This window comes from Ambystoma mexicanum, chromosome 3q (genome assembly GCF_040938575.1).
Source record: "Ambystoma mexicanum isolate Mex_15411 chromosome 3q, UKY_AmexF1_1, whole genome shotgun sequence".
NCBI lineage: Eukaryota > Metazoa > Chordata > Amphibia > Caudata > Ambystomatidae > Ambystoma > Ambystoma mexicanum.
This window is the reverse complement of record NC_090926.1, coordinates 607921670-607948558: the sequence shown is the minus strand read 5'-3', so window position 1 is coordinate 607948558 and position 26889 is coordinate 607921670. Positions and strand designations below refer to the sequence as shown.

The following is a 26889-nucleotide window of genomic DNA, read 5'->3' as shown; positions in this document are numbered from 1 at the left end:
AGAGATGCGGTCCCTGGGCTTGAGGCCAAGGAAAAGCCTTGTACCCTATTCTGGATTAGCTGGAGTGGTCATAGAGAAGTAGAGTGTAGATTAAGGAAAAGACGATTGCAGTAATATAGCCTAGAGAGAACCAGAGCTCTAGAGACATTGAGCTTCTGAGGGAAAGTGAGGAAAGGAAGAATTCCTTTGAGGAGGTGGAGTTGAAAGTGGGCCTTCTTGGACAGGGACTGAATGTGATAGAGGAAGGAAAAAGAGGAGTCAACAATGACTCCTAGGTTTCTGGCTTCAGATGATGGAGAAGGGTGAGCCCATAAAACATGGCCAGTGTGAGGGGAAGAAAGAGAGAGCAGGAGTCCCAATAGGAAGGATCTTTGTCTTACTGGTATTGAGGCAGAGATTGTTGGAGGTACACCAGGACTGGATGGCAGATAGGCAGTCAGGAATGATGGAGGAAGTAAGGAGAGGGTCAGAGGGAAGATTGAAGAAGAGCTGTGTATCACCTCTTGATAGAAGGAGGTAAGACAGTCCAGTGCCAACTCTGAGATACCTAGGGTATCGTGGAGAGGTTTTCTGAGGATGGAGTGGTTGATCATATCAAATGCAGAGAGAGATCATGTAGAATAAGGACAGCAGGAGAGCTGGAATCAAGAGAGGCGAGCAGCTCCTCACAGATGTTTAAAAGAGCATTTTCCGTGCCTCTGGATGCTCAGAATCCAGATTGATGGTTGTGGAGGCAACCAACAAGTTCAATATGCTGGGTAAGTTGGGGCAAAGCTAGCTTCTCCAAGAGTTTCCCAAGGAAGGGGGTGATAGCTATAGGGCGGTAGTTGGCTGGACAAGACAGGTCTGCAGGTTTTTTCAGGAGGTGGCACACAAGGCAGTGCTTGAGAGAGGATGGGAAAGAACTAGTAGCAAAGCAGTGGTTGCAGAAGTAAGCTAGTGCGGGGGCAAGAGAGCCAATATTGTACTGAATGGTTCCGGAGGATCAGGGAGAAACCTGTTTAGAGGAGACCTTATTGTAGCTGACAACTCTGGTGCCCTCATCAGGTGTGATAGGAGAGAAGGAGGAGAGAAAGGCAGAGGGAGGATGGGATGCCATAAGAGGCAGTGGGGTGGAGGGAGGGTATGCGGGTGTCCGGGTGCTCAGGATTTCCTGAGTTTTTGCAGTGAAGTGTGTGACCAGTGCATTTCAGAGGGTCTGGGAGGGAAGAGGTGAGAAGGAGACTGAGGGAAGGTTGGGTAGTTCCCTGCAGATTTTAAAGAGTTCTGCCATGTGTTGGATGCACCAGAGACTTAAGCCTGGATGTGTGCCTTTTTCTTGTCACGGATGGAGAGTCTGTATTGACTTTGGAGCAGACGCCAGGCCACTTTGGCAGAGGGTGTGCCTAAGGACTGCCACTTCCGTTCTGCAGCTTTGTACTTGTGTTTCAAGTCTGCAAGTTTGGAGTTGTACCAAGTGTTACACTTCGAGGCATGTTTCAGGCAGATCCTCATGATGGGGGCAGGAATGTCAAGGGTATTAGGAATGGCAAGATGGAGGTTGCTGAGAGCAGAGTCAGAGGTAGAGTCTGTAGTGGGGAGAGAGGGGGAGGAAGGCAGATACGAAGGGAGCAGCTGACACTCATTTCAACAGACAGATGTTCGTAAACAAGGTTGGCAGAGCTTGGGTAAATGCAGTCAGAGGGCCAGGGGGATCCAGGTGGGAGGAGTGGGGAGAGTGGTCTGACCAGGCGAGTGGGGTGACAAGTGGGAAGGAAAGTGAAAGATCAGTGGGGCAATTATCAGATCTGATTAAGCAAATGTGTGTTGTTATGTTATGTTATTGTGATTTCTACTGCACACCACTGGCATATTCATATAACACAGCTATTGGGGCACCTGTACTGTTTATATCTGTTCCCACATCCCCCCCATTACTACCAAGGTGATTTTATGTAGCAATGAGGTTGACCACGAAGATACTCAATGCGGGGAAGTTTTCATTATGACCAGTCTAAATAGTGTCCATTGAAATCCAAAATAGGAACTGAAAATTGCGATTTTAGAGCACATCTGTGCTGCTGATCTGTACCTGCGAGTTCAAGAGCTGCAGTCGCTCGCTAGTCTCAATCAGTTCATGCTCTGTGAACCTGTGAGCTTTCTCCGACTGTTCAAGACTTGCTCTCAGTTCTTCAATTTCTGTGTGCTGCTGCTGGTTCCTACGCTCCGAATGCCCCAGGTTTTCCTTTAGGTCTTCATTTGCCATCAGAACGTCATCCAGTTGCAATTGCGCATCCTTTGCAGATAAATGACATGTCAAAATAGAACTAGCACACATAATAGTCCATACATCATAGAAGCACGCACAGATGAGATTTGGAGTGGGTTGCCACTCCAAGCCTTTAATGTAGGGGTCTGGAAAACATGGTTCTCTAGATGTTTTGGACTACAGCTCCCATCAGCCCTGGCCAGCATTGCCAAAGGAGATGCATCTTGTAGGCCATAGTTCAAAAGATCTGGTGAGCCACAGGTTGCAGAACCTGCTCTAATGAACCACCAAAGAATTTGTCATATTAAAGGGAGGAAACGATCTCATGTACAATGGTGGACCTTTTGGTGAAAAGTGCCATTAGAAGCAAGAAAATATCTTAAGGAACGATTCACAAAGAAGTGGCCAGCAGAGACTATGTGTTACTCCTGTGGACAGACTATAAGATTAACAAAGAATTTATCAGTAGTAGCATGGACGTACTGCTCACTTACTCCTCACTTTCCAGGGTTGTTAGGAATATGTGGAGTTACTATGAATTGAATAACCTTTCTTCAAGAGTAGGCCAACAAATGAGTTGCTACAATCAGGTAATTTTATTGAATCAGCCTCTTTGGGTTCTATAGCACAGGCAACACAACACAGTTTTGGGAATATTATTTCCCATCTCATCAATAAAACAATCAAATAAAAGTTCTCTATTTAGAAGTTTAGAATGGATCAAGTACTTCTAAACCTATTCAATCTGTGGGTTCGGCCAGATTAAAGCACGGACGTAGTGATGAGAAAAATGCTCATGACGCAAGCATCTATGATCTTTCCAGGTACACCAGTATACAGCTAGAAGGACAATGGCTTGCACATGATTTGGTGAACAATCACAACAAAAGTACATGTATTTTCTCATGTTTATTCACAGATTAATTTTCTCAAAATTGCTCCAAACATTCAGCAGTTGAAAAGCGTACCCTCCGAAAGGTGGAAGATCTTCACTGTCATGGTATAGGCCTGAGAACGGCTAATTCAGCCGAGGCAAAAAAGAATTCTGTGAAAAGTTTGTTGTAGTGCTAGTTACATTTCCGATGATAGGATATGGCATTTATAACACCCCTGTACACAAGTGTTTCTAGGCATCCATGATGCTTCCGCGCCTTTTCAATTCTTATATGTCAAAAAGAATACGTCTGCTGTGAAAGATCGGCAATATTTATATATGGACAATGAAAATAACATTAGCCTAAATTGTCATCTCTATTACCCCAAATTATATTCCAGAGCTTTGCTAATATACCTCACAATATAATGAGCCAGACAGTGAGTGAGTAAGGGAGCGAGTGAGTGCTTGAATAAATGCGTGGAACAATTTCTGTAATGCACACCACAAACTAATCTGCCTCTTGGCAATGATGATTACAGCAGTGGCCAGCCAGGGAGATTTATGACTTGAAGAGAGTCATTTTAAGGAGTGTTGTAAAGCGACAGTCGTTAGCTTCTCCACCCCAGACAGTGAAGTGGCTGCTGCCACAATCGGTGGACAGAACCTTAGTCTCTACTACGAGTCCAGAATTAAAAGGTCAGAGGGAGCTATGTTTGGTAGGGGGAAGGGGTATCCCTGAATCATTTTAGGAGGTATTCAGGGCACAATCCCCAAAGGCAGTAACCCAAAAGGACCCGGAAGAGTTTTCCGTTCTTAACTTTCCTACCGAGGGAAGTTCTCGGCATGGTGACCTTGTTATGGTTATTGATATTGACAACTCCATTCATCTACACATCAAGAGTCAATATTAGAACTACTGAACTGATTTTTCACACACATAATTAAATTAGCTAACAGCGGAAGACCTATTACGACATTCACATGGGTCTAATTTCCAAAATGACCCTAATCAGGTCTAACCTCTAATCCATGTTTGTGCTTGTCAGTGTGCACTACAACAATGAACAATTTAAAGACAGTTTCTGCCATTATTGTGCAACATGGCTTGTCCCAATGGGTGCTTCAATTTCATATGATTAAGGCTTGCACTTTGTGCTTCATAAAATTCGAATGGAGTCTAAATATAGAGCTTGTCTTGGCCTATGGCATTCAGCAGAACTGACACTATGAAAAAATGCAGAAACATGGAGCTTAAAATAATACTTATAATGCCAATGGCTAAAGATAATAATACAAATAATAATAATAATAATAATAATAATAATAATAATAATAATAATAATAATAATAAATAACAATAATAATGTTTATATATAAAACATGCATAGGTATGTTTCCGTACTCAGTTGATGCAATGCGTCACTGTTAGGTTGCTCTCTGAAGGCCAAATGTCAAAGTGCACCCACTTCAAAAACAGCTACCATTTCAGCAAACAGAACGAGCACGGTTGTAGGCGATCACCTTCACCTTCCACCTCGCAAACATTCAGAAGTTACTTCTTTCCACCCCCACTTCTCTTCACACTGGGCAGGGCAGTTTCAGTGTCAATGAATAGTTAATTACCAGCTCAAAGTTTCAGTCTATAAAGAGCGTAACACTGGAGGACAATTGCCTGAAAATGGGTTCTGCAATTATTCTACTATGCCGTCTTATACCATCACAGGGACTTGATGGAATTTAGATACTGCTTTTATACCACACATACCTTTCATTCCATCTGATACTTTTAGCATTTCCAATGACCATTAATAAGTCACAGGGACCTATGCCCCATTCCTGGAAGCAATCAGTGGTAATTCTGATATTTAAGTTGGGGGACCAAAGTGACCCTATACATTACCAACCGTTATTGACGGTTAAGATAGCTAGAACAGTGTATGGGAAAAGCTAGTAACAATAATAATAATAATAATAATAATAATAATAATAATAATAATAATTGTTATTATTATTATTATTATTATTATTATTATTATTATTATTATTATTATTATTATTATTTAACAGAATGATTTGAAACATTTCTGGTAAGTTTTCCTACAAGGAAAACATTGTTTTTCTCCAGAAATATGTAAAAAGGAATGATTTGTTATATCTTCACACACTTGTAATATATAGGAAAAGTGTACCATCCAGTATATTACAAGTCATCAACGACTTCTCCTCTGTCTATCCATCCTCTCTTTCTTCTCTCACCTTTTCAATAAAAAAAGAGTCACTTTCAGCAGGACTCTATTACCTCTTACCTTGATATGTGAGGATCTCTTTCCTATATCCGTTACCCTTGACTCTTCCATTGACCATGCTTTTTCTGACTTTCACTAAGCACTTACAACACCCTTTCACCATCACCCTCCTGCATGCACATTCTCACCTTCCCACCCTCATCCTCAGGAATGGGACACCTCTGACAGTCAACCCTCAAAAATAAGCATTTGCCATTACATATGATTCAGGTGCAAATCCTGGTCCCCCACGCTACCCCAAGCCTGAAGGAAATCCCTTGCTACTCTCTCTTCTGCATTGCATTCTGCCAAACTCTCCTACTTCACAAAACTCATCTCCTCTCCTCCATCCACAATCTCCCTGCAAACATGTGTCTACTCTCTAAGCTTTGCTTACTCATCCCAAGCCAATATACATTGCCTCCTCCATCTCTGCTAATGTTTTACCCTGTACTTTTCCTTCAACATATCTAAAATGTTTGCCACTTTAACAACGCTCCTTTCTCTCCTCCCCATTTTCCTTTTTTATTGTTTCACCTGTCTATACTGTTTATTCTCAACTTCTTCCCGGCTACCTCTCGTCCCAAATTAGCACACATGCCATGCACTGCTAATCAATCTTGCCTTCCTATAGACCTGTTTGCTCCTCAAACAGTTGAATACTTAGTCCCAATCACTTGTCCTCATCTCTCTGAGTTCTTTAACTTCTTTCTCTCCCTGCTGTTCCCTTCAAATGTACAACTGTGCTCTTCTTTTGAAGAAACCCTCTGCTGACCCAAACATCCAGGCACATTATTGCCCAGTTTCCTTCCTACTACATTATTCAAAGATCCTTGAGTGAGTTGACTTTAACCAGATCATTAAATGTGAGGGTAATGGCCTTGAAGACCCAATTCAATCTGGCGTCCATAGTAAACACTCCACCGTGACTGCACTCATGCATGTCTCTAACCTTCCCTCTGATGCTCACCACTCCAAGTTCTTCTATACTTATTCTTTTGACTTCCCAGACCACTCCACTCTCCTCCTCACTCTCCTGAAATTATGTTTGCCAATCTGCTCTCACCTAGAGTGTTTCTTTCCTAGAAGGTTGATCTTTTAAAATCTCATGGATTTTCCTAAACTCTGACCTCACAACTATCCCATCTGATGTTTACCCGTTATAGCTCTGCCCTAGATTGACTTATCTTGTCCTTTGGCTTTCACTATTACCTCTTTTTTCAGGACACTGAAATATTGTATCCTTTCCCTCCTTCATGCCAGCCATCTTGGACCAGATTACCAACTGCCTCACTGTAATCCATCATTGGATGTTTCTCCACTGTCTCACGTGCAACTCTTCGAAAATGGAAGTCAACTTCACCCCGGGTACTGCTTATGCCTATTCCTTAGCATTCCTCTCTACCCATTACTCTCTCCATACAAAGTCCTCAATTTCACTACTAGCAACATCTACAGCCTTCTGAGACTCATCACTTATGGCTACTGACACCATGCTAGTTGGCTCTACGTGCACAACCGCTCTCTTTTTAGGATCCTTGTCACACAGCTATCAATGGTCTTGCTTCCCAGTTCCTTGCTGACTCAATGGGCCTCATTACATGTTTGGTGGTAGCCGTGCCTGTAACAAAGGCATGGCTGCCACTGGACGCGTGATTTTACCGGCACATGCGAATGGACAATTACAAGGTCATGCCACAGGGCCGAATGGGAATAGGGAGCTTGAATGCACCGGCACCGTTCATAACGGTGCATCCATGAGTTGTGCTCACGGGTGCCACATTGCCCGCCAGGTCAGACCTGGCAGGCAGAGCAAGAACTGCGAGCACAAATCGTAGTATGGCGGTACGGTAGCAGCGGTGCCCGTAGCTATACCGGCATCATTGTTGCCTTATCGCAATACTTATAATGAGTCCCAATGTCTGTCTACATATTGTTCCCTCCACTCTTCCTCTGCACTCAACTTTACTGTCGCATTACCTCACTGTGCCTTCTCTCACTTCTGCTCCTTCTCCCTGCTGCACTGAAACCCATTGCACATTGACCATCACAATTAAATCCATCCTGATTGTGGATCCATCCAAAAACATGGCTTAAATATTACCTACTTGCCAAAGAGGGATTCCCCTCATGCACCCTACCTGAACCCACCTTTCTCCCCAGTGCCATGTAATAATGCTATTTTGTATATGTGTACAGCACTTCTCTTTAGTATGAAGCAGTTGCCCCTCTAGGATAATACGGCCTTTGATTAGATGTCACCTTTTGTAATAGTCAGCATCTAATGCAAAACATTGAGGCTGTCAATACAAAACTAGAGGCACCAAAAGAATGCACAGCTTTACTTAGCAGTTTCAACTTCCATGGGAGGGCACTGATAACAGGGGAACTGTCACTTTTGCACTAATCAATATGAGTAACAGTAAAATATTATCCCGGAGTAATGGTGATATTTAGATCGACATGTTGACAGATAAAGCTTCATTCGCTATAAAATCTTCAACTCCATTTTGAAAATCGAACATAGCATGTGCTGCAGAAATCATCAATAAATTGAAGTTTCCCTGCTGCATCTGAAAAACGAAGCCAGCATGTGATGTGTTTCTTCAGGAATATGTATAAACAAAGTAACAGTGACATTTTAGAAATACATGTGGGGACATATGAAAATTATAAAAGCTTTTGCATGTGAAATATTAAACAGGGAATACAGTATGGTAAATGTGTACGCTATCAATGGTTATCTCATACGGCACTGGAAAATGCATGTTTTGATGTGTTCATTTCAATCTGATATTGTGCTGACTTCAAGTGGACCAGAGTGTGAATTCGGAGCAAAGTAGTCCTCCCAACTTTTGGAATCTTTCAGGGGATACTCTTTTAAAAACAAATGGACATACCATGAATATGAAATCTGTGGGCTTCACAGACCATTGACACCTAGAGTTGCCAGATGGTGTATTTTACAAACAAGCCTCAAAGGTGAATCCATTAAAAGTGACACTTTTGAACTTTGGCTGGCAATAAAACTGGCATCTGGAAGATGATTCAATTAGAACAATGGGCCTGTCAAGAATGCCCAAAAAAACATTAATCAAGGTCTCACAAAGAGCTATTTACATATAACTCATGTGCTGAGCATGAGACTCCAAGTTGAATTACCAGATATATCCAATGAAGTACATTTTGCTTACTTTCAAGCAGCATGTGTTATTTACCATTGACCTTAAATGCAGAAGTTAATATAAATTGTAAGTCTGGAATTATAAGACTTACAAACATAAGAATGGGTGTGTTTCAAAAATCAGAGTCTCCTAATTAATTTGACACCAAATTCAAACCGTATACAAGTGCCAGGCTTTTATGCAAGTCTATGCAAAAAGTACGAGCATACTCATCCTTGGCACTTAAGAGGTTCATCAGAAATTATTAATAATGAGAGAAATGCATAACTCTATGAAGCATTGTTCCAAATAATGATGTAGCATACCCAGGCATACATCTGCAAACATAGATTCCAGAAATCCTTATTTCATTCAATTAGATTAGCATATTTCTCCCATGAATTACGGGGCAAGAATTTATGGAATTCAGCAGAGTATGAATATAATAAGCCAATTTGATGATCATGTCAAAAATATAGAAATTATAATCAACCTATGGAAATTGGGAGTGTGTATTCAATAGGAGCGTCTACCTATGAGGCAGGCCAATGGAAACATTCAGGCAATCACATTGGGTGATATAATTATGATAATTATTGGTTAACCACCAAGTCCTCTGTCACCACCTGAAAATGGCTGCCCACTTTTCCGACAAGGCCACTAACTGGATTCAATCCTTCCTGGATAACAGACAGATGAGGGTATTCTCCCCTACCGCCACTGCAAACCCCGCACCAGTCCCTTGCGGAGTCCCCCAAGGACCGTGTGTATCCCCTACCCTTTACAATGTTTTCACTAAACCCCTGTTTGATGTGCTCGACTAGCTGGGTGTCACCTACACTAACTATGCCAATGACACCCAGATACTCGTCCCCATCACGGGCGATTACACGGTAGACTCGAAATCCTTAAATGACATATACCTCGTCATCCAAACTTGGATGGCACAACATGAGCTCTGTCTCAATGTCGACAAGATAGAGCTCCTCATCCTAGGCACACAGAAAAGACTTAACAAGCTGAACCCACTGTCCAGCTCCTTTAATATCGACGGAAATTCCATAAAAGTTTCCAAAGATACCAAAACGCTTGGAATCTACCTCAATTCCATTCTCTCCCTCCACAGACAAACTAATGCAGTTGCGGCTGCCGCTGCCTACACCTGCAAGTTGATCACAGCATGCCGCCCTTTTCCTTCCACTCATAACTGTACTATCCTTGCTAGAACTCTGGTCATGTCCAAACTGGACTACTGCAATGCACTGTACCAAGGCACTAATCAAGGCAACTTAGACAAACTCCAGGTCATACAAAACAACGCCATCAGAGCAGTCCTTAATATCCCTAGATCGGCCCACATCTCGGAAACCAGGAAGAACCTTCATTGGCTATCAGTCACCCAAAGGATCTCTCTAAAATCACTTGCCCTGACCTACAAATGCATGAATAACCTGGCCCCCATCTACCTCTCCTCACGGTTCACGCACTATACACCATCTCGATCTCTAAGATCTACCCTCAACCAGAACCTAATGATCCCTAGATACAAGCTCCAAACAGCCGGTGGATCCAGCTTCCCAGTTCTGGCAGCCAAATTGTGGAACTCTGTCCCCCCTACTATCAGAAACCTTCCTTCTCTGAATCTCTTCAAACACAAAGCCAAACATTGGCTAGTCACATCTGAGGTCCAAGCTGCACTTTGAATACTTGATTACCTATGTATATATGTACAAACTACCAATGCGTTTGATTACTATGTCAATTGAAATGTTACCTGAAATGTCGTAATATTATGTAACCACTGTTACTAAGATATGCGCCTGGGCCTGGTTTACGCTATACAAATAAAACAAATACAAATACAAATACAAATACATAAGAATAGGAATTTTGGACACTTAAAAAATAGTGCTGAGCACAGAGGAGAGCATTCTGACATTAGAAATAGCTGCTGTTAAAACCAAGCTGTCTACCCAGCTGTGAGGGTGTTAAGCTGGGGATATCTGGAAATGAGGTGCATTCTCCAAAAAGCTTGGAGCAGGTTTTGATAGATGTCCCCTGTACCAGAAGGGACCAGAGCCCAGGGAGAACCAGGTGTCTGACTGATGCTGGTTCAGTGAACTAAATTAATTACCACAAATGAAGTATACACCTCCCCTAAAGCAGATCCACCCTTCAATCCTATGGAATCCTGGAAGAGGGTGGTTTAGAAGAGCTAGGGGGTGCTGATTCCCATTAGAATATAGGGATATTCCAATGTGAAACTTATTTTGTTTCTCACTTCAGTTAAGTGTCAAGTGAGATTTCCTTTCAGAAATCAAATTGCATCTTGATTCAGTGTCAAACTGGTAGCACTTCTGAGCAGCATAAGTGCAGTTTTGTTTGGCAAATCTTGTCCAAGAAAACTGAACCTCGTGTTTATCCACAGGTATAGTTGTCAGTTCAGACTGTCAACTGAGGACCCACTCTTCAATACATTTGAAATAGGTGGGATAGATGGGAGCTTAACAGAGTCATTTATATTCTCATTAAAATAGTGCAAATGTAAATCCCATGAAACCCCTCATTCTGAAAATGCACAGTAAGATTCATATGTGATTTGAAAGAGGAGGTTTTACATTTGCTCAATATAATCTAAAAAGCATTCTCTCAAGTTGGGGTGGGTGACCAGAAATTGGGTGTGCTCTAAATTGAAAACATCACTTACATAAAACAGAACCTGCAGAATTAGAATGCAAGTCATTGTAAACATAGTGTGAACTGCACACACATTAGTAATCCAGTACCATATTTACGTGAGAAGAATGAAACCTGAAACAGTTATTTGATTCTAAACTGTAGTGAGGTAAATTCACAAAAGCAACATTTTATTATCATTTGCAAGTGTAACTTCATGTGTCATTTGGAAATGTTTAAATGAAGAGGCAGTGTTGAAATATTGGACAATAAGCAGCAAAAGTGAAATTAGCATACCTATTTTAATTTAGAACTTAATATATAATTGACTATGTTTTCTGTGATAAATAGTGAGAGTAATGTAGCAATGCTGTTTTCGTTTGGTGTAGACGAGCTGTCTTTGATTGTATACTATTTCTATTGACTTCTTCTGCCCTCTAGCATAAAGCTCAAGACCATCTTTGGTTGATTTCACATTTTATTGTTTTAATTTAATTATTATTGAGATTTGATCAAACTGCCTGTCTCTTGCCCAGAATTATGGGGTGGGACTGCAGAGGTAGGGTGCATTACATCGAGGTTTTCCTGCCTAGTTCAAGTAGCTATAGTTTGACCCACATATATCTTACAGATGCAATTAATCTTTCAGTTGTTGGTATATATAATCAATGTTGAGTCTGTACAATTGGAAAAAAGCGCTAATCTGCGCTTCAGAAGGCGTTCCAATATATAGTAGGCAGTTCATTTCAATGCATTTGAAATATATTTTTTGGTTTAAAAATAGTGATTTGTATGTGTAAATGTATTCATTGACATTTCTAATGTGCCTTCACCAAAGTGTGGCACAATAATTAAGGAGATGGTACAATTCTAAGTGTCATGATGATAGCGGGAAGCAAGAGATAGTAAAAGGGAGAATAAAGTCCAGAAGAAATCCAACGTAACATAAAGAAAACAAAAACAAAGGTTTATCATAGATAGAGAGACCAAAAATAATCAACTCTCAAGTGCACAGAAAGTCCAATAGAGAATGTTCATATCTCCCAGAAGCTAAATATTCAAGGGAACAGTCAAGGTCCAAGTTTGTTATGTCGAAGAATGTTCTAAGCTACAGCATACAGATAGCTTTGTGCTCTACTTTGCTAAACTCCAGCAGTGCACAATATAAATAAAAACAACTCCACTGTTCCTTATCGATTGACATTTATAAAGTGTCACAGAACTCTCTTTTAGAAAAAAATGTATCTGAAAATCTAGACCTTTAGTTAAGGGGTCCATTGGCAGCTGGAATTCAGCTCTGTGTTGATTCAAGCAACTGGCATTGAATCATCACAATAGAATTGTGATGAAGTGTTATATTTATGTTATACATTATTACATTGAGTGGTGTTGCAATGTTCTTAAATTAGGGGCCTTTTGATATCACACCTAGGCTGTAATAGAAGTGATAAAGTACCCCCTACCGTACGGTGTATGCCTATTTCGTGTCACAGGGGAATTCCGTGGCCAAGCAGAAAAATGAGGCTGAAGCAGTGCACAAAATATACACAATATCATAAACAGTTGCTTATCAACTATTATTTTCTGTAGAGTGTCATGGAAAGCTATTTTATGAGAATGAAATGTGAAACGCTTGCCATGGCTTTAATTAAGTGCAGGCATTTTTATGTCACAATGAACTGTTATATCTGATTACAGTGCAGTAGTGATGTCATTTTCTTATTGCATCTCAGCAGTGGTGTCACAACTAGCCTGTTATATATGGGATAAAGTATCCCATCCCATATGTTATAGGAATATTGCATATCAATGAGGATTTCCATGACCTTTTTAAGGTGACAGAACTCCAATAGGACTTGCAGTATGCTTTGCCCATATTTATTTTATTTATTTATTTTAATTTTTATAACGCACCAACATGCCCGTGGGCCTCAGGGCGCACACAGAGACAAGACAAAGACAGACAGGCACATGAGGCAGAAAGGAGAGAAGACTCAACAAATTATTCCAAGTTGAAGAAATTAGTTTTTATGGCACGTTTGAACACGGTATAGCTCTGGATCCGCCGTATCCGGGCTGGAAGTGTGTTCCAAAAAAGGGGACCCTGAGCATCAAGAGTGGTACCTCCAAATTTGGCTGTCCTAAATTTGGGGTGTTTAAGAGAGATCGCTGAGGATGACTGAAGATTCCTCATATTAGGCTGAGTGCTAATCCAAGCTGACAGATATGTTGGACTTTTTAGACTGAGGCATTTGTGGGTCGTGGTGAGCATCTTGTGTGTTCTACGATGCTTAACTGGAAGCCAGTGTAATTTTTTCCTGAAGGTGGAGATATGTTTTCGACAAGATTGATTAAAGATATTACGCACAGCATTATTCTGAGCCACCTGTAGTGATTGGATGTTAGTGGCTGTAGTGCCCGCTAAGAGACTGTTGCAGTAGTCAAGCCTTGAATTAATCAGTGCTGTAGACAGGAGAGCACAGTTCTCTTCCGATATACATGGTCGAATGTGTCCTATTCTCTTGTTTATAAGACCACAACTGGATTTAATATTGGAGATATGGGATTTCATAGAGAGTTCTTCATCAAGAACAACTCCCAAGGTCTTGACTTTCTTATGGACGGTAATAGTATTGTCTGCAATGTGAAAACTAGCATAGTTGGAATCACGTTTCGTCCTAGTGTTTTTAGATGCCACAATGAGGAGTTTGGTCTTTTTGTCATTCAAGGCTAGATAGTTACAGGCCATCCAGTCTTGTATGGCTTTGTATATTTTGTTGATGGTTTCCGCATCACTGCTGTAAGAGCCACTCAATTGTATGACTACCTGAGTGTCGTCAGCGTAGTTTGTGTATTGCACTCCTAGTTTGTTTAGAAGGTCAAGAAGGGGTCGGATGTAGAGATTGAGGGAACTCCACATGTCTGGAAGATCGAGGAAGATTGATTATCGCCAACACAGACCCTTACCATTCTGGTACCCAAAAAGGAAGCAATCCATCTGGATGCAATTACAGAGCAGTTAGTGACCTCACCGAGCCTTGACACCAGTAGTCCGTGATCAACTAGGTCAAAGGCTGCGCAGAGGTCTAATATGTATGCTAGGGGAGAATACATCACCATACACTGTCATCCCTTTTCTATCTTGTTTCTTGCTTAAACTACTGTAGGATATCTTCCAGTGCTATATACATATAATCAATATAGCATATATTTTGATTTAAAAAAATATATATTCTAATAGCTTGAATGTGGTGCTGAAAAAATAGTTAAAGCAATTTAATAAAGATGTATCATAAACCCATTTTGTGGCTTATTATAAATGGTAAAATATAGATTTCTCTTCTCTGATAATCTCTAGCAGTGCACAAAATAAACATACTACTATAAAGAGTTCCTTATGAATTAATAGCTGCAAATTGTCACAAAGAGCTATTTTAGATGAACAAAAATGAAAAGCTAATCCCAGCTTTGTGCAGTGTCTGCCGAAATTCTTCTCTTTGCTGGCTCAAGCAGCATGCATTGCGGCCTGGCATCTGTAATAACTGATTACAGCGACAATAGTGATGCCATCGCATATTACATGTAATTAGTGATGTCACTGCAAGCCTGTAATAAGAAATGTACAGGCTTGTATGCTGCAATTGCAGGCTGTTTTGTATTATAAAAATATTGCAGGGCGGCATTGACAGGTCTCTTACAGGGAAACTGATAGTGTAATATATTACTTTCTGTACAGCCCCCGTACTTCATAACATATTGCAGCATATAGTACCCATACATACCTTCATCTGCCCTTGAAGGATCCTGAGCTGTTTTTGACTCTCAATGGCCTGGCGGTTGGCATGGTTGAGCTGAACCTCTAACTCATTTAAGTCGCCTTCCATTTTCTTTTTAAGTCGTAAAATTTCGTTTTTGCTCCGGATCTCGGCGTCGAGTGTGTGCTGCATTGCCTCCAAAACACGTTGGTTGTTTCTTTTCATCTGATCGACTTCCTCCTCTTTCTCACCGAGCTTCCTGTCCGCTTCGGACTTCACTTGGTTCAGCTCAAGCTGAATGCGTAGGATTTTGCCCTCTTCCTGTTCAAGGTTTGCCTGCCAGGCACATCAAAATATAAATGGAGATATTATTTGCTACCGTACTATCAGTAGTAGATCATTTACAAATTCATATTGTCTTGCAGGGTGGGGCGACGTAAAAGTCAACTTTCAGCAGCCTACCCGAAGGCTACATACCATCTCAAGAAGTGGTCCTTAGTGTGAGCTCCCTCTGCCTGGGGGAGCAAAGTTTCCAAGTCATTGGCCCTCATTCCGAGGTTGCCGGTAAGGGGTTAATGGCGCTGGTAAGGGTGCCGGTGCCACTAACCCCTTACCGCCACATTAGGAGGTCCTTTAGCGGGTCCCGCTAAGGGCGGCTGGTTTTACCAGGCGCCCTTAGTTGGAGCCGCTAAAGGACCAGTATGCTAACAACGGGCCCGTTGTTAGCATGGTCCCCATTCCCATTGAGCCCTATGGGGGCTCGAATGGGAGTGGGAATAGGTTCCCTGAATGGGGAAATACTGGGTCCTCCAAGGTTGGAATGGCAATGGGGATGGGTTCCCTGAATGGGGAAATACTGGGTCCTCCAAGGTTGGAATGGCCCGGTAATTCCTCATTCGAGGAACCCGGATCCGGTATGCGGTAAGGGGGTAGTCATGGCACTAATTGCACCATGGCTACCTCCAACCTTGTAATGATCCCTAGTCATAGTCACTTCAACTAAGGGGATCTTGGGTTTAGAGACTCTCAAACTAAAGGCCTCATTATAAGTTACGACAATGGTAAAACAGACAGTATTGTTCAACACCACCTGTTATAATGCCCTGCCTGACTATTGATTTAGTAACCCATGAAATGAAAAAGCACCTGCTTTGACATGGGGGCAATACCCCATGAAAAGTGGTAGTAATGGTAGAGGTGGTATTGCATCATGTGGTCATTCCATCTATCAACAAGGGAAATAGCAGAACACTAAAGGAGGTAGAGAATTACTGTTACCACTTGCGGTAAAGGCAATTCAGTTTGCAGTAATAGCACAGCTGATACCTCTACACTTATCATGAGAGCCTAGGAGTCCCTGTAAATCAGATCCCTTCCGATGAGAAAGCTTTCAGAGTTTCAGAGTGAGAGCCTTTCAGACTAGCTGACAGGGCCAACACCACTCCAACTGTGGAGAGCATCTCAGTGTCAGAGACGTTCACAGTAGGAGGGGGACAGAGTCCGAGGCACTCACGCAAGGTGGTGTCAATGATCCAACTCTCAGTGTACGTGCCCCCGAGACAAGCAGGGGCTCTTAGTCAGTGTTCCACAGACTAGGAAGGTGACGCAGAGGAGTGATGTGTTCTCAGCATTAGATTGACCAAGGAACTTTTACTCCAATAAATTAAGGGCTACAGCTTTCAGTAAACTTAAAGAGTGAGAGATGCAATAAAGCATTTGGTTAAAAAAACAAGAAACACCCTTTGGTTGGGAGGGCCTACATGCTCATGTGAAAGCAAGTTTGCACCCACAGCACTTTGTGTCCCTCTTTCCACCAATAAATGGACACTTTTGAATGCATCACTTTCCCTTGAAGCATATCAATTCAATGCATTTTGGCGGGTGCGACCCCCAGATCAAGGCAAAAGTCCTGTCCCAAATATCATTGTGAAATGAGCGGCACACAACCAGCTGCTGTGCATTTCTGTGCAGTGTAATGGGTTTTTACACCGAGAACAGTAGCAGCGCATTGAGTACGGGATACCAGCAGCAAGAGATGGGTAAACACAGATGCTCGTGTACACTCCTGAACTGTTTCATTTTCATTGTCTTCTCGCGAGAGTCTTGAGCAGCAAGAATAACACATTGTACGTCTAGTGCACAGTCCCTAATGCCCGGGAGCAATTGAAGCTGTTGCAGAGTGGTAAGGGCTACTCATCACTCATTACATGACAGAATGAGGCTTCTGCCCATGGTGACTTCCATCCGGCTGCAGCCTTCACCTGTCAGCGCTAGAGAACGCTGACAGATCTGTAGGCGGGCAAGTCCAGCTTTGCATGGGGTGGGAACCAAGCAAACCTGATCAAGCCCCCGCTTTCCACCGATTATGAATTTCAAAACAGCATGACAGATCCAGAGGTGCCGGAGCGAAAGTCACCAAGGCTGCGTTGACTCATATTTCTGGTCACATTTTCGAGTTCATGGGCAGATCCCCATGAGACATGTGTGTGAGTTCCAGCAGATCATGCCCAACACATGGAGAGCAGGAATGAAACTCCCTCCCAGGGTTGGAGCGGGAGGTGATGGAACGCTGCTGCCAGCCAGCCACTACTTCATTCTTTTTACTTGTCCACAGGACTCCCTTTTGTAATCCCGCTCCGCTTGACCATTTCGCTTGAAGGCTGACAGTCAATATTCCTTAATGCGACCCTGTGACTTTCTTTCTGTAATTTGAAATTATCTTGCCTTTTCACTTTCAGATACATCTTAATCACTGTCCAGGTTTTTGTAATGTGTTCATACAGACATGTCCCGGTTTGTGAACATTTTCTGCCCAAGCACTCTAATTCCAGCTCATAATGTTATGCTGGTAAAATCGTTCCACGGGTTGAGCACTCGCTGCTGCAATCTGAGCGTGATCTGCAGGTTCGAATCCTGGCACGACCAACTCAGCCCCTCATCCTTCGAGGTGGATAAATAGGTACCAATTTCGGTTGGGTGATATTCTATGCAAATATGAGCTCTGTAAAGTGCTTTGTATTAAGGCGCTATATAAAAACACATCACATCATCATAATAAAAGCTGGCATTCCCCTGATTAACTGTGACGAGGATTAGGTATCTACATTTAGGACCTGATTTACAAACATGTTTTAACATGGGACGGTTCAATTTAAAACCTTTTTAGCAAATCAGGCCCTTAATGACTTCAGGAGAAAAATCAAAAGGGCTCATACACTGTCATGTCCATTATTCCATCATGCCTACCCTAGCCAATCAGAGGATGGCTCTGTGGCATCACCTATATTGCCGCGGATAGGCCAATCCACTGTATCCAAACTGGGAATAGAGAGTCGACAAATAATTCAGGTTGGTGTGAACTTAAATCAGGAGTAAAGCTTGAAGAGATCTACTGTTCTCGTTCCTCAAGTATGAAATCCACTTGATAAGTGACACAGAGCTTCATTCATTTCTAGAAACACATATCACCATGTCCAGTCTATTGATGCACAACATATTTGGTGACAGTGAAAAGAGAATGGACAAGTTACAGGGACACAACGGAAACATGATTTACAATTGAGGATTAAAAACACTGTAATTTAAAACTCTATACCCAAAAGAGGCATTTTATTTTATTGAGGACATTCAAATTTGCGTACGCTAGTGGTATTCAAACTTTTTTATGCTGAGCCCCCCTTGAATAAAGACCATTACCTTGATTTACAGAAAAGTACAAAGTGTATTTTTGCAGTGCTAAGTCACTCTTCACTGAAAAATACACTTTGCACTCTTTTGTAAATCACTCTGCACTGAAAAGGTACTCGTTGTATCAAGTTAAATGGGCCCAATTCACGGTACAAAGAATATTTTTTTAGCGGAAAGTGACTTACAGAACAGTGCAAAGTGTATTTTGCAATGCAAAGCGACTTGGCACTGCAAAAATACACTTTGCACAGTTCTGTAAATCAGGGTATTTATTGGCAGTCCAAAGTCACTTGGCACCGTGCTAAAATATCCATAAATCAGGCCCCTTATTTGCTCATATTTTCTGTTAAAAGCAGTCACTGCACTCCTTTTTGCATAGGCTTGCAACACTCCCCTCCCCGTCATCCTTCAGGCCCCCCAGGTGGGCCAGCTCTCTCGCTGCATGTGCACCCTTTTTGATTGGGTGCCGTTTATGCTGCCCACACGTGCAGAGCTGGGAGAACATAGGCCTACCTCGGCTTCTTCCAGGGCCCCCAGCAGCTCAGCCTTTTCCTGCTCCGTCTGCTTCCTTTGTTTTTCGAGCTCATTCATGCTCTTACCATATCCCCCAATCTGATCTGTCAGATCTGATATTTCATCTGAAAGAAACATGAGCAAAATGATAAGTGCACTAACTAAATATACAGTTGTCTAAAAACAATATTTCTTTTGCAAAAACGAATGACGCAACCACTGTATCATGTGTCCTCATATTTGAAAAAGCAAGGCGCATACCCGTGCCATGAGGAAAATGCCCTTTCAAGGTGGGTTTTCTAGTGAACCATGGTAGTATTCATCCCTCCAGCAAATGCTGTTAAGTCGTGGCCAGATAGTTGACAGCTGTGAAATTGGTCACTTCCAACCATATCACACCCTAAAACCAGTCATTAATGTGTTTGACTCAAGAATTCAGGCATATGCAAATGGTGGCCTCATTGGTTAAAGCCACCTTCATCCAGACATGTCTTTTAAGGTACCAGAGCTTTGCATCTTGAAAACTGTAGGCCCATACCTATATTGGGGCCAACCAAATATAAAAGTCCTGGAACACAAAGTGTTTTTGCCTGAAAAGTCAGGCTTGACTGACCAGACCCCACGCGGAGCGACTTCGCAGATATGTATCCACGACACAAGACATGAGAGAAAAACGCTGTAGAGGTGACTCGTATCGTAGCAGTTATGCTGCTTTCTGCCAGTATGAGTTACTTACACAACCCGTTCTATATAATAAGCGGAGGTTAGTGTGCAACTTTCAAAGAAGGAAGTTAATAGTTTGAAGCCATATTGAACAAACCTATTGCAGCTATGCACCTGTGTGACTTCTGTTAGTTGTATCTCCCACTGTGTTTTCGGTAGCACATAATCCTAGTTAGTATTTGTGTATTAAATATATCTGATCCAATATGCATTTGGCATATTTATCTGATCTACTATCTTGCTCCTTAAGCCAATAGATCATACTTATCAAATGCCACTTTCTAGTCCTTATATCCACCTCCACCAATAAAGTATTGATACACAACTCTACCCGCAAATATCAGCCAATAAAGACATCCACAAATTCAAGGCTTGTCTCGCCTTGACCAATATCCGGATATCATGAGCCTACTTTCAATTGGACTCCACCAAAAAGCAAGTCCTTTTGCTCATCAACAAAACGCAACCCATCCCCCCCCCCCAGCGTCGGACTGGGGCATACAATTGTCTCGGGGACCAAACAAAAAAGTTGCCCACAGTTTCAAATGGGAATTCATTCCTTTTGTGATGCTGTTTGAATAGAACCCAAGAGGGTGGTTTTTGATCAAATATGATGCAAATTGTACATTTTAAAGAATGTTTATTTAGCAACACTGGTCAAAACTATTAGCCGCATAGTGAAGTAACTCATCAAACTGGAAAACAATAGCCAAAAAAGGGCCCCACTTTGCCTGAAAAAAACTGGCCCACACAACCATTTTGCGTTTTTGGTTCGGCCATGGGCCTATTGCCTTATAAGCCAGTCCGAGCCTGAACCCCCCCACATCTAGACGTGGCCGCTCAACATGAACCTCAAGGGCTTAGTCCTGCTCCTGACACTCTGCACCACACCTCTAGGAATTCAACATAGACAGCCACGTCTCATTCAAACTACATGTGGCAATACGGGGTACATATATGCAGGTAGCAAGTAGGGAGTCTCTGTATAGAGTAAGACTAGTTGGTGGCAGAATGTGCTCCATGCACTCACCCTTTTCCTCTTGAAACTCTTCAATAACTTCTCCCTTTCTCCCATACCTGACTTGAGCCGTATTCCTAGTGTGCAATGAAATTATAACATTCAACAGACTAGCAGGAACTGCCCTATCCTTTAAAGTCACCCAGAGTTGCTCTCCGTCCACATGGTGCAGAGAGGCAGTCAGATACAGAACAACTCCATAAAGTGGAACTTTAAGACCTTGCACATATTTAGATAAAATCAAGCACACACCCACCCCTTGCATCACAGCACACAGCCGTGGGCGAAATCCAAATGTGTATCACACAAGACATGGTTATCTACCAACCATTGACATAATGTATTGTCAATCACTTTCTTTAAGACCTTTGATGTTGAAGATAACAGGAAGAATGGCTTGGATGCCTCAGGACCTGCTTGGGAATGGCTGTGCTGAAATGTACATATTATGATCCCAAGTCTTAGTGGTACACTATAGTGAATTGTGGCAGATGCAGTGTTTTTATTTTAAGCATGTCAAATAACACAGAGTATTGAGTACAGCTACCGAGTGGAATTATCGTTACATGCATTAACAACCAAACTATGCCAACCTCTGCTGGCCACAGGCATCTCTCCTCATGGGCATGTCTGTCTTCTTATCCCAGAATTAACTCTCCCTCAATCAGTAGACATTTTTCACATTCCAGAGTGTTCCATATTGTACATTGCTTGTTGGGGAGGATGGTGAACTTTAGCAGTAAGCAGTGACCCCCTTGCTCCCTCTTAGTCCTGTCCATAAACCTCCAACGCACACTTCAATGGTGGGGGATGGTGGGATCGGCTGAGACAGGTTGTCGGGATGACTGTGGACAATCTATCTAATTCCTATCTTAAAAGGCAGGAGGGGGTGACCACCACTTGAGAGTGGAATAGATGATTCCTGCCTTTCCCCTTGTTAGACAGACTCCTTCATGGCAAAACACACACAGAACAACCTATTAACACTGATGCACCCGCTGCTGGCATCATGTGATTGATTGTTGCTATGCCAGCGCCCTTTCATTAATGTTTTCTTCTAATACAATGGCCCAGACTGACTTCAGCCAGACCTAAAAATAAGTAATCAGGAAACAAGCATTGTCTCTTTATGCACAAGACTGTGAACCTCCTTCCTGTCTATTCCAGGTGCAATCCTACACCTGTCAGCATCAGACTCACCCACAAACTCCTGTATCTGATGTAAGCCTATGCCAGATGCACTCCTATACCTGTCAGCATCAGGCTCACCCCCAAGCTCCTGCATCTGATGTAAGCCTATGCCAGGTGCAACCCTATACCTGTCAGCATCAGACTCACCCCACAAACCCCTGTATCTGATGTAAGCCTATACCAGATTCACTCCTATACCTGTCAGCATCAGGCTCACCCCCAAGCTCCTGCATCTGATGTAAGCCTATGCTAGGTGCAACCCTATGCCTGTCAGCATCAGACTCACCCCGCAAGCTCCTGTATCTGATGTAAGCCTATGCCAGTTGCACTCCTATACCTGTCAGCATCAGGCTCACCCCCAAGCTCCTGCATCTGATGTAAGCCTATGCTAGGTGCAACCCTATGCCTGTCAGCATCAGACTCACCCCGCAAGCTCCTGTATCTGATGTAAGCCTATGCCAGTTGCACTCCTATACCTGTCAGAATCAGGCTCACCCCCAAGCTACTGCATCGGATGTAAGCTTATGCCAGGTGCAACCCTATACCTGTCAGCATCAGACTCACCCCGCAAGCTCCTTTATCTGATATAAGCCTATGCCAGGTGCAACCCTATACCTGTCAGCATCAGACTCACCCCGCAAGCTCCTTTATCTGATGTAAGCCTATGCCAGGTGCAACCCTACACCTGTCAACATCAGACTCACCCCCAAGCTACTGCATCTGAGGTAAGCCTATGCCAGGTGCAACCCTATACCTGTCAGCATCAGACTCACCCCACAAGCTCCTGTATCTGATGTAAGCCTATGCCAGGTACAACCCTATGCCTGTCAACATCAAACTCATCCCCAAGCTCCTGTACCTGATTGAAGCCTATGCCAGGGGCAACCGTATGCCTGTCAACATCGGACTCACCCCACAAACTCCTGTATCTGATGTAAGCCTATGCCAGGTGCAACCGTATGCCTGTCAACATCAGACTCACCCCCAGACTCCTGCATCTGATGTAAGCCTAGGCCAGGTGCAACCGTATGCCTGTCAACATCAGACTCACCCCCAGACTCCTGCATCTTTTGTAAGCCTATGCCAAGTGCAACCCTATACTTGTCAGCATCTGACTCACCCCCAAGCTCCTGTATCTGATGTAAGCCTATGCCAGGTGCAACCCTGTACCTGTCAACATCAGACTCACCCCCAGGCTCCTGCATCTGATGTAAGCGTATACCAGGTGCAACCGTATACCCGTCAGCATCAGACTCACCCCCAAGCTCCTGCATCTGATGTAAGCCTATGCCAGGTGCAACCCTATACCCGTCAGCATCAGACTCACCTCCAAGCTCCTGCATCTGATGTAAGCCTATGCCAGGTGCAGCCGTATGCCTGTCAACATCAGACTCACACCCAGGCTCCTGCATCTGATGTAAGCCTATGCCAGGTGCAACCCTATACCTGTCAACATCAGACTCACACCCAGGCTCCTGCATCCGATGTACGCCTATGCCAGGTGCAACCCTATACATGTCAGAATCACACTCACCCCCAAGCTCCTGCATCCGATGTAAGCCTATGCCAGGTACAACCCTATACATGTCAGAATCACACTCACCCCCAAGCTCCTGCATCCGATGTAAGCCTATGCCAGGTGCAACCCAATACAAGTCAGAATCACACTCACCCCCAAGCTCCTGCATCTGATGTAAGCCTATGCCAGGTGCAACCCTATACTTGTCAGCATCAGACTTATTGCAAGCTCATAGAATTCTGAAAAGGAATTATGACACTGCACTCCAGTGGTTATATATCTTCTGGACGAGCATCTCCCAGTCATAAATGCTATATTATAAGGGCTACCCATTACCCCCCCACCCCTCGTAACCATGTAATGTATGGTTGTAACAGTTACTGATATACAGTACCCTGTTGCTTCGAAAAAGAAAGGTTTACTCTCAACAAATACTCATAACTGAACATTAAAATAAAAGAAATAATGTCACAACAATTAGTGCTTTTTTATTTTGGAATCTGTTCATCAGGTACTAGAGCAGGGCCTGTCATGAACGTGCTGTTTCCCAAATACTGTTTGGAAGGCTGCTTAAATGCCTAAATTCAAAGCAGCATTTTCTTATCCAAGTGAAAAGAATTGGTCAGATAGTTTCCTGTGGTATCCAATTAAGAAATGTTTCTTTAATTTGTCAGGTAGGCAATGTTTCTTTAATTTCTTCTAATTCTTTTCGTTTCTTTATGAATCAGACTGGTGCAACTATATGATTTTGGCTATGTGTGTCCATCATTGGCGTTCATTTTCAAAGCCTTCAGTCAACATCGACCAGAATATCTTAGGGGAGCATCATTTGGCTACGTGCAATACTCAAGCACCGACTCATCATTTGGCTACGTGCAATACTCAAGCACCGACTCATCATTTGGCTACGTGCAATACTCAAGCACTGACTCATCATTTGGCTATGTGCAATACTCAAGCACAGACTCAGCATTTGGCTACGTGCAATACTCAAGCACTGACTCATCATTTGGCTATGTGCAATACTCAAGCACTGACTCTTTTATCGCTGACGGCTTGAACATATTTTCAAAATGGGGTTAGTCGCTCTCAGTAATCTATTTCTGAGATACAATATTATTTCACATGCTGTGACGAATGGAACCAGTTTGGTTGTGTGGGTGATGAAAAAGGGTGCCTCTGAGGAAAAGCTGTGCAGATTCAAAATCGTCAACAATATATTTTATCTGAACTGAAATAATACGTGCTGTGGTGGGGACATATGCAATTTGGCTCTGCTGTGTTCATTGGGAGTACTGCACGAAATGAACGAAACACATGTATCAAACAGGAGATACTTTATACATTATTGTTTCCTGTGAATACTTACACCAATTCTGTAAGTACTATGCAAGCATGCCAAGTATTTATCCCAGATCCCATAATTCATATGGTATACTTTATATAATTAGCATTATTCATGATATATCAAATTATAAAAAGGAAATTTATTCCACCGAGGGTTTACGAATGATATATAATAGAAGGGAACACGGCTTGAGTTCTCTATGATGTCGCTGGAAACCCTGAGGTGCAATACATCCTGTAGTTGGAAGTGAAAGTACAATTTGATGTTCTGTATGGTCCCACTGTCTCCCTTATGCACCCGGTGCTGTCTCCATGGACAAGCATCGCAGGTGGTAAAGATGGGAGGCATAAGTAGGAACAGCAGGATTGATGTGACTAGGGAAATGGTTTTCTTTAGTTCCTCTGTCCATAGGAGAGTTAAGGGAGAAGAGAATATAGCTTTCACCCCCACTGTTGGAGGTGGCCATGGCCTGCCAGCACGAGCAAGCGAGAGATTCGGCGAGGGCTGGGGGGCATTACTCTCATGTCCGCCCCTCACAGTGGTGGTGAAAGACATTAGCAACCATGTGGTTTATCAGGGGTGTGAATGGTTTATTTATTTTCCTAGGGAGATTGCGTGCGAAAGCGACGCCAATCGCATCAGGAAAAAATAAATAAAAAAAAGATGGCAGCTGCCATAGGGAAAAGTTACTAAGTCCCTTTCTATTTCTATGCCATTTGCTGGTAGCGTGAGGAGCACTGGGATGGGAGCACAAAGCCCTGGTCCAGCAGGTAAGTGGAGACGGAGGAAGGGGAAGGAGTATGGTTTGTTTTGTGGGGATTTGGGGAGGCAACATGTAGAGGCTCACTGTTGCCTAACCACTTTTAAAAAAAAAACAGATGGCGCCACCCGGGGAAAGGTCTCGGGCAGCTGGAAAGAAACGGGCAGAGAAGGTGCATTCTCTCCTGCGGGTCCTGCCATCTGATTGGCTGCGTGCCCTTGCGAAAAAGCCACATACCTACACAGTGACATCACAGCAGTTGATTATGAATGCTATATGACTCTGCTGCTACATTATAACAATCCAAAAACGAAATAGTTGTTGATTGGAACCATAAGCAACAATTGGATATTAGTTTTAGAGGAGTTTATGTACACAGTTTGCAGCAGAAGGCAATGGGCCTCATTATGACTTTGGCGGTAGCCATGCCGGTAATTACTGGCACGGCTGCCGCCGGAGTCATGAATTCACCAGCGCCCGGGAATGGGCAATTAGTGTGGCATTACAGCCCCGGAGGACCCGGTAATTGCCCATTCCCAGGCGCCAGTAAATATTAGTCCCCAATCCCTGCCGGTGCATCTGACACGGTCTGCGAGAGGGGGCCGTTTGGCCCGGCGGGTCAGGCCTGCGGGGCTGACATGCACCCACTCACAGACCTCGTAGTTTGCTAGTCCGGTAACAACAGTACCGGCAAGCTTACCGGTACTGTTGTCACCGGACGGGCAACCTTGTAATGAGGCCCAATGTGTCTGCCGTTCCCTTGTGATAGAAGAAACCCACACAATAAGAATGCATGCTTTGTGGTTTTACTTTTCAATTGATTGTGTTCAAGATAACAAATAAACATTCCCTTACGCTGCAAAATTTTGTTCTCGCGTTTAATGGTTTCCAGTTGGTCCACGGCCTCCTCGTAAGCATTTCTTAGCTTAAATAATTCCGAGCTCAACGAGCGCGATTCTTTTTGAGCCATCTCCAACTCGGCTTGGTTCTCTTCAAACTTCTGCTTCGAGTCAGCAACAAACTGTTTGATACATTTGCAGAAGGAAAGGCAAACATCAGTGTGGCATCCTATGTTCAACTTCATCAAACATACTGTACATTCCAACTTCATGGTTCCAGGCAAAG

The 26889-nt window shown here is 43.0% G+C and overlaps 1 protein-coding gene across 1 annotated transcript in view; it reads right to left on the bottom strand.

Moving 5' to 3' along the window:
* The window catches only part of LOC138582818 (myosin-4-like), a 196020-nt gene that overhangs the window by 32286 nt on the left and 136845 nt on the right, over positions 1 to 26889 (bottom strand). Inside the window, exons 31-34 of the mRNA XM_069654483.1 lie at positions 26620 to 26785; positions 19206 to 19330; positions 15033 to 15341; positions 2072 to 2275 (exon numbers count right to left, since the gene is read on the bottom strand). Coding sequence (XP_069510584.1) covers positions 2072 to 2275; positions 15033 to 15341; positions 19206 to 19330; positions 26620 to 26785 — 804 coding nt within the window. The remainder of the gene's footprint in view (positions 1 to 2071; positions 2276 to 15032; positions 15342 to 19205; positions 19331 to 26619; positions 26786 to 26889) is intronic.